At 40.0% G+C, this 12,748-nt stretch overlaps 1 protein-coding gene across 1 annotated transcript; it reads left to right on the top strand.

The window, feature by feature from the left end:
- Window positions 1-316: 316 nt before the first annotated feature.
- On the top strand, window positions 317-12,091 carry gtf2h4 (general transcription factor IIH, polypeptide 4; the record flags this gene model as incomplete). The annotated part of the gene is given in 11 exon segments (XM_037692791.1): window positions 317-448; window positions 2,009-2,191; window positions 4,555-4,663; window positions 4,873-4,941; window positions 7,882-7,965; window positions 9,109-9,259; window positions 9,731-9,861; window positions 10,154-10,201; window positions 10,315-10,393; window positions 11,562-11,623; window positions 11,836-12,091. Coding segments are annotated over 11 exon segments (1,159 nt in total), but the record flags the coding sequence as incomplete, so codon positions are not given.
- Window positions 12,092-12,748: the final 657 nt, after the last annotated feature.

Here is a 12,748-nt window from a genome sequence, read left to right as displayed (position 1 = left end):
ATGTGTGTATATATATTATATATATATATATATATATTTATATTTACACTTTTTTCTTTTCTCTTTAGAGATTTTTTTAGTTAATATTTTAAGATGGCCAGAGAGTTGCTGCTCAGTGATGATATATAACTGATATTGTTAGTCATTCACCAGAGGTACCCTCTTGTTCTCATATTAGCTTTTACTTTGAAAAGCCTGAAAGTGGAACAGTAAATGAATCTTGCAACATCTTCAGAAGGAGAACCGTTGTCATGAGCATTGAAGTGTGCGCTCTAGATCTGTTTGTTGATTTTTCTGTATTTTCGTCTTTTTGCAGGGATCACGATGAATGCGTCTCGGTGTTGACAGGGCTCCGTCTCTGGCACAGTCAGCAGCTGCAGGGTGGTCTGCAAGGATACATCTTAAATCCAGTGTTCAGAGACAACCTGAGAACAGCTCTGCTTGGAGGGTATGTCCATCACTTCCTGCGAAGTCTGCTGGGAAGTTGTTTTTCTTTATAAAACTCCCAACGTTGTGTTGAAAATATCTGGAGCTGCATGGTGGGACCACCGTGTATACAAAATTTATTTTAGAGTATTATTGTTTGTGTACAAGCTTATAGCTTATAGTTATTTTAAAAGTAGCCTTTTTTTGCTAATGGAAGCAGAAGTTCTTAAAAATGTTTAACCATGTTGATATTTTAAGTTTTTCCTCCTTCAGTATGAGATTGTCTTGATCAAATGTCAGTGTTTGTGTAAAAACATGTTTGTGGAAATCAAATTCACCTACTATCTGCTGGGTGTGTTTTCTTTCATTTAGGTAAAACAACCAAAGTTTAAAAGGTACAAGAAATTATTTAAATCTTTCTGCTTCATTTTTAATTAATGCAGCAGGTCGGACAATTGGAAGTGGGTTTCTGTGTAAAACAATTTCTTACCTGCGGTGTGCATGGCTTCTGGAGCGAACACAGAAATGTTGGAGAAACAGAGTCGATAACGAGTTGGTAAAGTTCAACTTTACCAGAACAAAAGTTTAAAATCATTCAATCTGGATTATTGCACATCACATCTCTTTCCTCCAAGTCTCTGTTAGTTAATGATCTGATAACTGATCCTTATATTGATTTGTTCTGTCTGACAGAAAAATGGCTAAAACAGGAGGGTTTTGTTAGTATATATGAATCAACTCCACCTAAATATTAAAATTTTCATGTTCCTAGATCAACCAGTCGAGGTGGAGGAGTAGCTGCTATCTTTCAGTCAGGATTATTGATTAATGCTTAACCAATTATTAGTTATGATTCTTTTGAGTCGTTGTCCCTCAGTCTTTCTCATCCAAACAGGAAATCAGAAAAAAAAAACTTTTACTAGTTGTTATATATCGTCCACCAGACCCTTATTCTCAGTTTTTGACTGAATTCTCAGATTTTTGTTTTTGTCTGACTTATTATTAATACTGATAAAGTCATAATCATGTAGGTTTTCAATATTCATGTAGATGTTGAAAGTGATAGCTTAAGTTTAGTGATAGCCTTTATGGAGTCAAGTGGTTTTACCCAAAATGTCCACACATCTACTCATCATCACACTCTTGACTTGGTTCTGACATATGGCATAGACATTAAGTACTTGTTCAAACATCCTCAAAATCCTGTTCTTTCTGCTATTTGTTAATAACCTTTGAGTTATGACTGCACAGCCACTGTTGTGGAAAAAAGAGATTCCCAAAACAATCAGGTGTAGTCTTCATCATATTTATTTACAGAGTTTTGGAGAACAGCCAGCAATAGCAGAAGATCAATGCATTTACAAGTTCATCAATGATTTCTTCTTTCTGAGGCTCTGACCAGTTCTGACTTCCTGAACAGAAAAAAAAAATCTGTTTTGTAGAACTTCCAGACGCCAGCCCCTCCCTGCCTTGTCTAGCTTATCAGAACCCATCTGCAGTCAGAAGCAGGGAGGGAACCCCACTTCAAACTGGTCTAACTATCCCTTAAAGTCCAGCGATGTGATGTTGTGTTGATAAACAGGGGCACAGCATGGGCGGACGAAGGCAGCAGTCTGGGTCCTGATCGCCACGCGCGGGACATCGAGAGCCTCGATCGCTACGCCCTGGAGCGCTGGGAGGTGATCCTGCAGTTCATGGTGGGCTCCCCCTGCGCCGTCAGCCAGGACCTGGCTCAGCTGCTGGTCCAGGCAGGCCTCATGAGAAGGTACTGATTCCTGCCTGGTAATACAAAACTATACATTATTCACGTTTTAAACACGTCACAGGTGAATAAAACAAACTTAATTAATTTGTTTTTTTCTTCAACGACTAAAAGAAAAGAGACAGCTTTAGTCTGACTGTAGCTGACTGTCTGAGCACAGTGAACGTGTAGAAACGAGCGACATTATTCAGGTCAAACGTTACTTGAAAGCAGTCCTTCTCAAATAGTGGGGCAATGCCAGTGGGGGCGCATGTGACCCTAGAAAACATGCTTTTTTTTGTCGCAGGAAGTAGGTTTTATTTTCACCATTCTCATTTTGTTGCGTGCGTTCCTAATGATAAAGTTATGAACAAATATGGCTGCCTTGTGGTTTTGGGAGCCATGCATGAACCGTGTCTCTCTCCTCTGCTGCTGACACGATGAATAAACTCCGACCGTCACCTCCTCCGTCCTCAGCTGTTTTCATGTCCGTACGCTGTGGACGTCACGCACAGCACGCAGGTGACAAAGAGTAAACTCAAAGCGAGAGGGTTACCTGCCCCCTCTTTCCTCCTTCATGTTGACAATTTATTTTGTTTTATCGATGAGTGTGCTCATTGATCCTGACTTCCTCATTTTGATTTGTAAAAAATCTGCATAAATTGTTTTATTCATTTTTGTTTTGTAGGTTAAAGTGTTTTATAAAACACTCCTGAGTTAAAAATGTTGCTGATCAATTTGAATTTATTATTATTTATTGATTATATTTAATTTTATTTTTCAGTATCAAATGGTCCAAAATCTTTACAGTTTACATTTCTTTATTTTTTTGTTCAGGCAAATTGATGCACTTTAAGTTGTTTCTGTTACAGACTAAAAAAAACAATGTTAATAAAGTTATTCTTCGTTGTAAGTTGATCTCTATATATATATATTTTTTTCTTTAATGTTAATAAGAGCAGGTCGCTATTCACCTGACATGCATCCAGACACAATAATAAAGTCCAAAAGGAAAAATTAATCATGGCACGACACGTGCAGCGCTGATGTTGCCATGGAAACATGGAAACAAAAACTCTGCAGAGCCCCATTAAAACAAATTTAATGTGTAACTGCAGGTAGGCCTGTCGCGATAAACAGTAAATCAATTAATCGCATGATAAATGAAAATTATGGACCTCATTTTCATTTATCGGCTTTATCGTTTCTTCGTGTCTCTCTTTCTACTGAAGACACTGGATGGCTCAACTCTGGTGCTCTTCACTGACCCTTCCCTTTCTCGTTTCTCTACAAAATCCATTTTAACCGTCCAAAATCACGTTTTTGGATCGTTAAAAGCAGCCAAGCTGAGCTAAGCTATGAGCTAAGCTAACAGGCTGACCTCGGGAAATATCTCAGTTTTGTCAAAGCTCCAAAAATTCATGGTTCAAACTCGTGCCTTCGTGTTAAAAGTTGTTTTTCTCTGCAAAAAGAAGCTGAGAACTTGTTTACTGATTTTTTTTTTTTAATTAAAAACTTTGTGTGACAAATGCTATGCTAAAGAGCTCAAACCACACCGAGCGTCCGCCATTTTGAGAACTGAAAAATAGGAAGGAGAGACAGCCCATGTCACGTCAAGGGGCCTCCCTCCCATTTTTCTTCAAGAGACACGCTGCTCGCTCCCTCACTATCCATCCTTTGGTTCAAACAGTCTTATAATGTCATCCGGTGGTCAAAAAAAGGTACTACACACTCAAATCAACCAACATTTCTTCTTAAATTGGACAGTAATTAGTAATTATTGTCAAATTTCAAACAATATTATTGTTTATCTCAATAATTTCTGAGACAATTAATTGCCCAGCAACATTTATCGTGACAGACCTAACTGCAGGTGAGTAATGCTGAGAAACTATCAGTATGAGTGTACCGGTAGTTTCCTCGGCCGAAAGATTGTTTAGATCAATTGACCGAACTTTAGATGTAAAGTTTTTATTTTTCATATTTTTCAATTTTAATTTTTTTTTAACCATTTTTGTCAAATCAACCCTTGACTTTGTTTTCTATCAGAAAAACACAAAATATGAAATATTTTCTAAAATGAGGTTCAAGGTAGAATATTTGCAAGCCCCCCCCCCCAGTGACTGACAGGAGTTCCTCCCCTGGTTCCTCCTGGCCCTCAGAGGAACCTTCACTGCTGGTAACATCTTCCTCATCCTACTCACTCCCTCATCACAACTAAAACTAGATTTCCATTCATTTTGATGGTAGAGGTTTAGATTTATTAGGTCTTCATGAAAAAAGCATTATATGTTTATAATGGGAGTCAGAAAGATAAACGTGCACACTGACGGAGCTGTTGTTCTGGGTTACACATGAATCTTCTGTTGCTCTTCTCTGGTTCTCAGTGAGGCAGGAGAGGCTCCATACATCACGTCAGCTGGTTTCCAGTTCCTCCTGCTGGACACTGCCTCTCAGCTGTGGTACTTCACCCTCCAGTACCTCAAAACTGCTCAGGTACAAGGAACCTTTAGTCTGGACGGAGTGGTTGTTATTAATCTGCTTTAAACCTGAAGTTGTCCTTCTGTGAGTGGTCAGGGTCCAACAAGGAGTTAGTATTCTCTACCTCCAGATATTCAACCTAAATAATCACAGATAGTTTATTTTGTACATCTTGCTGTGCTTTGAGAATACGTGCTCACATGTATTTGTACTCTTTGTTGCAGTCCAGAGGGATGGACCTGGTGGAGATCCTATCGTTCTTGTTCCAGCTCAGTTTCTCTACACTCGGCAGAGTGAGTATCGACCTCTTGGCTTTCTGTTTCCTTCTCCGAACACAGATGTGCATTTTGAGAAGCAGCAGCGTGAAATAATTCAGCCACGTTCTGATGTTTTGGATCTAAGCTGCTGCTACAAGAACAACAAACATTATGAGCTTCACATCAAATATACTTGAGACACAAAATCAAATGCATCAAAAACCCAAATGCCAGAGTAAAAATGAGTCTTCAAGACTTTCCTAAATAAATGTGAGTCCACGAACTGTAGTTGGAGGAATGAAGAGTTTCAGAGGATCAGACAAACAAGTGGAAAGACTGTTCTTCGTTGCAGAGAGAAGAGGGGGACTTGGAAATACCCTCGGTCCGTGCACGTTGTGAGCACAACTGGAAAAATAAGTGAAGTGCCAACTTCCATTTTGGTGTGTGGCTGCATCTAGGTATTAAATAAAGTTATTAAAGATTGGGTTGCCACGTCAAAATCCTAGATCTATCCATCCATCCATCTATCTGTCCGTCCATCCATCCATCCACGGGGGACGTCACAGTACCTCTTGTTAGTCTTGATTTAGGGACAGACGAGTCCTCATCAGTCGACTTCTGGGTCCTGGTTCTCGCATCCTGGTTTAAACGTCAGGTTATGTATAAAAGTGCATCACCACTCAGAGCTTGAAAAGTTCAGACCAGAACCTGGACCTGATCCAGCAGTAGTCCTCTGCAGAGATGAGCAAAGGTGGAACATGGAAGCGCTTAAAGGAAGCAGTCAGAAACTGTGATGTGGACGAGCTGCAGGCGGTCCATGGCAGAAACTAAAACTGATCCTTTTAACATGGGTCAAGTGACAATTTATTATTAATAAAGAACTGAAAGTCACCGCCAGGTTTTTCCTGGTGGTTTAAAATTAATACACTCGATGCCTTTAGAACCTAAACAGACTCTCTCATTAAAATGTAAAATTAAGTTTTTTATTTATTTATTTATTTCACTGCATCAAATCTTTTCAACAACCTAATTATAGACATGTCCCTCTTGTAAATGAGTCCTCGTGGCTCTTTGAGATTAGCCTGTGTAAATAAAGGTTGAATGAAAACAAAAAGTCTATTCTTTTGTATTTTTTGTGTTTTTATGCTCATTTTGTCCCCTTGATTTTCTGAATGGGGGGCAAACACAATATAGTATGCAATTTTCTCAAATATTAGATGGAAAGTGGAATCAATGGCATTACAAGTTTTATTAAGTCGACCATTGATGGCATCAATTTTGACGCATTATTATTTTTGGAGATATGATCCTTCTTTTCCATAAACTTACATTAAAAACCTTTAATACCAAAATGCTGTCTCTTATAAAATGTAATAAATTAGTTTTTTTTTTTACATTTTCACACATCAAATCCTTTCAGAACCTTCAGACCCAATTATAAATTAGAATTTTTAAAATAATTTATTTAAGTTATTTATGCTTTAATACATATGTTGGTTTGGTAGATCGAGAACATGGCCCACCTGTGCATAGTGTAGCATCCTATGAGCTTTTTATACTGTTACACTGGTAAACAGGCTAGAATACAGAAGACTAGATTCATCTACTGGAGCTGGAGAACAGTAATTAATGACACAGAGACTGAAATAGTTTTCTGATGGTACCGTGTATTGTAATAAACGAAAAAGCAATAACAAAAATGTGTAAATAAATAACCAACAAAAATAAACCAAATGCCACAAAATATGTACAAATTGCTGCAGCAGTTATTGTTCTTAAGTGCACTTAAATACTATTGCAAAAAATACATCAAATCAATGCAAGCCCTTGTCAGAGAACAAAAAAAAAGGAAAAGTCCATCATCAACTGGGCCAGCGATCCAGGTCTTTGACAACTAACTTTCCCCAAGTATGAGTTTGTAAAGTTTCGAATGTTCATGGAGTTTTAAGAGTTCATAAGTTGAAGCATGAAGAAATGTAGTTTGAAGAATCCAGTGTGTTGGAAGCTGTTTTTTATGAGGCAAAGCTAGTTTAAGGAGATGGAGCTTTAGGCTGTATCAGCCTCCTACCAGACCATGGGAAGAGTTCAGCTGTAGGCTGGGATTCTGTACTCCCAACTGTGCAGATGGTCAGATCGCCATCCACAAACCTCCAAGCTGATTGACAAGGTTTGAGGAAATCCAAGTTCATTCAAGTCCACCTGGCCAATTCCAAGATAATTTCAGACTTAAACGGATGAAAACGCCCCTCTGTGTGTTAATCGTCTGATCTGGTAATAGCCGTCCACCTGCTTCCCTCAGCCGTCTGATTGAGAGGAAGTCGGTGTGGCCACCATTGGTTAAACACAATCACATGACCTATGTGAGGGGTGGAACTACTCTGTGAGCACATGACTTAAGGGGCATTTACAGACAGCAGAAAGTGGGATTTCAAAGAACACGTAGGTTTAGGGGAAAGAAATGGATATATGTATAGTTTTTACCCTGGGCTACAATAGCTTGAAGGAACTTGCAGCAGGAGGAGGTGTCACAGACTACAAAGTGCACCATCGCTCAGGTTGTGCTGACTTGTCCTTTGACCTGAACATCCCTGCTGGCTCTCAGGATGTAACATCTCCCTCAGCAACAAACTATATGCTTTCCTTCCAGGACTGCTGGCTCTTTAATCAGTTTATCTTGAGGAAATATCTGTTAAAAACAAACAAAACAGAAACATTATGGTTTCACCTCCTGATGCATGCTCAATAATCTAGCTAGATAACAAGGTTGAGTCAGGTCCTCTGGACGGATTCTACTTAGCTGAAATGTTTTGACTTCTTCAGTCTTATCGTTTCACCTCGACTCCCGTGCTCACTGAGGGAGTCCAGCTGAATCCCTGGAACCATGAGCAGAAATGCCACCTGTCGAGCACCCTCCCTCACCTGCAGTGGGTCCAGGTTTGATTCTCACGTTGTTCTTTCATTGTTGATGTCCTTCAGGATTACTCCGTGGAGGGGATGAGCGAGTCGCTGCTCACCTTCCTGCAGCACCTTCGGGAGTTTGGACTGGTCTTCCAGAGGAAGGTAAGGCGCTAGAAAACACACTTTTGACTTTTTATCATCTAATAGGGAAGACGACTCCAGTTTGTTGTCTGCTGCTGAACGTAGAAGCAGATGATGATGTTCTTTTCTGTGTTTTTGTTACCAAACATCTCAAGAATGTCTCAGACGACCTACAAAGAGGATTTTAAAAGAAAATGTCTCCTAAAAGCAACCCCACAGTTAAAGCCATAATAAGAGCCAGACGTGTACAAAGTCTTTGATGTTACACCATCGTTTTGTCCCCCGTCAAGGGGTGAACAGGGGGTATTGGACAAGACCCTCCTCTTGTCTGTATGTGCATGTTGTGAACAAGATAACTGAAAAAGTGAGTGAGGCACAAACTTGTATTTTGGTGTGTGGCTGCATCCACAGTGGTGCTTGAAAGTTTGTGAACTCTTTTAGAATTGTCTATATTTCTGCATAAATATGACCTTAAACCTCATCAGACAAGTCTCCACAAGAGAACCCAGTTAAACAAATGAGACTAAAACATTACACGTGGTCATTTATTTAAAGAGGAAAATGATACATATTTGTGAGTGGTAAAAGTATGTGAACCTTTGCGTTCAGTATCTGGTGTGCCCCCCGTGCAGCAATACCTGCAACTAAACTTTTCCAGTAACTGTTGATCAGTCCTGCACACTGGCTTGTAGGATTTTTAGTCCATTCCTCCGTACAGAACAGCTTCAACTCTGGGATGTTGGTGGGTTTCCTCACATTAACTGCTGCTTCAGGTCCTTCCACAACATCTGGATTAGAACTGCTTCAATCACCACATCTCCTCCTTAGGAATAGTCTCTATCACTTCATCCAGCTCCTTCAAAAAATTATCTTTCTCCTCTACGTCACATCCAACCTGTGGTGCATCACCACCGACAACGTTTAGCATTAGACCTGACTCCTCCATTGTACCTGGTGGTGGATAAAATTTCTCTCTCCAGGATTAGTCAGTCTACACCGCCTCAGAAGAAAACCCACCTCCCTTTGTTCTTCCCCACAGTGTAACTTTACCCTCTTGAATATCTTGCACTAAAACCATTAATGTTTGCTTCCATTCCCTGTTTACTTCTAGTCCAGTTATTAACGTGTGATTCTGTAGTTACATGAAGTATGTTGTTGTCTCAGAGGAAGTCACGGCGGTACTACCCGACCAGACTGGCGATCACTCTGGCTGCTGGAGTCACCACCTCCTCCTCCAGCCTCTCATCCACTCAAGGCCCTGGAGAAACAGGCTTCATTGTTGTAGAGACCAATTATCGAGTCTACGCCTACACAGGTATGTACCAGAGTGGTTCGAGTAGTTATCTTCCACTGGGAGAGTTGGGGGTTTGATTCCACCAGCAGTCACATGCTGAAGTGTCCCTGGGCAAGACACTGAACCCATCATTGCCTCTGATGTGTCCCATCGGTGTATGAATGTGATAAAGCTCTGATTAGTCTCCATAGATTCAGATTAGCTTTGTACAGATCTAGTAGAGAGCTGTATGAATGGGTAAATGAGAGCACAGATTGTATTGTAAAGTACTTTGAGTATCTTGATTTGATAGAAAGGTGCTGTATAAGTACAGTCCATTTACCATAATAAATCATTCTAGAACACATTTGCTTTTGGCAGAGGGTCATACCTTTTCACAAAGCATGCCAGCATCTATAAGTTGTTACAAAGTTCCAGTTTGATGCACAACTGTATCCTCCCAGTTTGCAGAGCCCATCTTTCTGCCTCTCTACTTCCTGTTTTCTCGTTCAGATTCAGAACTTCAGATTGCTCTGGTGGCTCTCTTCAGTGAAATGCTCTATCGCTTCCCCAACGTGGTGGTGGCTCATCTCACAAGAGAGTCGGTTCAACAAGCTATTGCTAACGGGATCACAGCACAGCAGGTACTCACTCGCATGTAAAGTTTGAAGGAACAACTATAGAACTGAGAATTTGTCAGTCCACAACATTAAAGCTACGCATGCAGAAACTGAAACACATCTGTTACCGTTGAACCATTATTCTTGTGTGCCCATCTCAGTCCTGCAACTTAAAAACCCAAACTAAAGGTTACATCAAATCATGCAGCTTGATCTGGGATGGTACACTCTGACTTTTGCTGGCAGAACATTGCATAGTCTAATATTTAAGTAACTAATTCAGTTTGTTTTAATCTTGTTACTGTCTCCTGTTTAGATCATCCACTTTCTGAGGACCAGAGCTCATCCTGTAATGCTGAAACAGGTACTCCAACCCTTCCTATTGCTGTAACAGCAGGTTATAATGGATCTGATGAAGGCTGTTTGACTTTCCCAGGCTCTACACGTAGTTCTCCTCCCTGCCTGCTTGTTTTTCAGACCCCGGTGCTGCCTCCAACCATAACGGATCAGATCAGACTGTGGGAACTCGAGCGAGATCGCCTGCAGTTCTCAGAGGGTGAGCTTTTTTTAGTGGGTGGGTGCTGCATACAGTCATGGTGGCCCAAACAACTGCTAGTTGTTCGCTCAAAATTAACAGGTTTTTCTTGTTTTAATCAGTTGTCGCATTCTCTAGAGACGTTTGAAAGTCATGTTTTGTTCAGTTCAATTCAGTTTATATGGCACCAAGTCACAACAGAAGTTGTCTCAGGGTTCTGTGTCATGGAAAAATTAATGTGGATATTAGTTAGGGGAAATACCTCTTTAAACAGTCTGGTTGGGATGGGATCTAGCAGACATGTGGATGGTTTGGATGAAGCTATTATTTTTTTACAATTCAGAGAGCTCAACAGGACAAAAACAGTCCAAACACAAATCAGGCTCTAGTGACATTTTTAAAGTTGTCTCATCTGACACAGAACCAGAGGCGATAGTAGGAATGATGGTGTGAATGTTCTCTCTAATTGTAATAATTTTATTATTTTATTTATAAAAACATCTCATGAGCTCATCACTGCTTATAGTTGTAGGGATACATGGCTCAACAGAGATAGGATTTTTCATTAGTCTAGCTATGGTACTGAACAGAAACCTGGGGTCTCCACATCAGACCAGGTTTTCCCAAAAAGCACTCCAGTTATTTATGTAGGCCACGTCGTTGTCAGAACACCACCTGGACACCCAGCGGTTGAACATACAACTAAACATGTCATCGCTGCTCAAGTTGGGGAGGGGACCAGAGAAAACTATGGAGTCCGACATGGTTTTTGTGAAGTTACACATCAAAGAAACATTAATTTTAGTGGCCTCTGATTGGTGTAACGGGTGTCATTACCACTGCTAATAAAATAGTGATGTCTGTGTGTCAATAGTTTCTAAAAAAAATGTAAAAACTAAACAACGTACAGTATTTTATGCTCTTTTTTTATAGCTGAAGTAATTGTTTATCAAATGTCTATTGTTCCAACTAGTCTAGATCCCTGTAAAGAAGTGTCATGGCACACTGTGACATCCAGGAAGTGAGTCAGGAGGATTTATAGGTCACATTTTGTGTCGATAGTCCAGCCATTGATACATCTTTAGTGTGCAGTCTCTGGCTTCAAAACATGGCAGCTCCCCAAAAATCTGATATTTTGGCTTTGGACAATGGAGGTGATGAGTCACGTCGTCCATCTTTTCTTTTTCAGGAGTGCTCTACAACCAGTTCCTGTCCCAGGTGGACTTCGAGGTGCTGCGAGACAGAGCTCAGGTTGGAAAGTCTTTCTTAAAGAACGAGTCTGTCTGTGTTGGATAATTATTTCAGTCATTATTACATCGCTAACCAAAATATTCCCAAGTAAAAGCACACATTTTTAACACAGGACCCTCAGTTTGAGCGACCTTACGAACTCGCTGCTGTTGCAGGTTCTGCTCGTGGCTGCTGAGTTGTTGCTGCTGTTTAATCAGCTGGTTCTGATGCAGGGTTTGGGCTGTCTGGTGTGGCAAGACGTGGCTCACAGAGTGATGGTGGTGACGACGGAAGGACACAGCGAGGTCAAGAGGTTCTGGAAACGACAGAGGTCTCACACGTAACTGGACCTGTTGTATCACTTCAAGGACACTCTTCTGGACATTTGTAGATGTAAAAAAAACAACAACAACAACTTTAAATAACTGTATTTGTGTTTTTTTATAAAATGTTGACTTTGGATTAAACTAATTTTCTTGCTCATTTTTTATTTTTTTTTTTTTGGTACTTTTGAGTAAAGAGTGAAAAGATGGTAAGTAGGACGTTAGTTTCTTGTGCAGGTTTTGATCACTAACCGTTCTGTCAAAGACCACCACTTGATAAAGTCAGCATCTGTAAAATTACCAAGTTATAGCCACATTTGTGTTTAAGGTCAGTTGTTTGTGGCGGCCATCTTGAATAGAGTTGCTGAGTCTTCGATCCAATGATCACTTTATGCAAATTTCATTAGAATGTGTCCCATTATTTAATGAGCAATTCACATCTACCTTATTCTGCTGAGGCTACAGGGCCTGTTCATCCCGTTACTGAGCTCGTAGCTTTCCTGATAAGAAACTCCAGTCTTCATGGTTTGCAAATTATGAATCATAGTATTATTATAAGTCAGCTAGCAGATGATACAACTCTGTTTAAAAAAAAAATAAAGATCAGATTAAACTGGATATTCAAACAGTAGAAGCATTCTCCAAAGCATCAGGCTTGAAGTTAAATTAGAAAAAGTGTGAATTAATGAGCATTCATGATTGTTCTCTATCATCTTTTCAACATACTGGTCAAACTGGAGGTTCGATACCTGGGAAACTACAAGTAGTTGTCAGACTGAATGTTGAAAATAATATTGCTAAATGTAAATTGATATTAAATAAC

Source organism: Nematolebias whitei, chromosome 19 (assembly GCF_014905685.2).
Source record: "Nematolebias whitei isolate Nwh7 chromosome 19, NemWhi1, whole genome shotgun sequence".
NCBI lineage: Eukaryota > Metazoa > Chordata > Actinopteri > Cyprinodontiformes > Rivulidae > Nematolebias > Nematolebias whitei.
The sequence above is the reverse complement of the archived record's forward strand: the minus strand, read 5'-3'. Positions and strand labels throughout refer to the sequence as shown.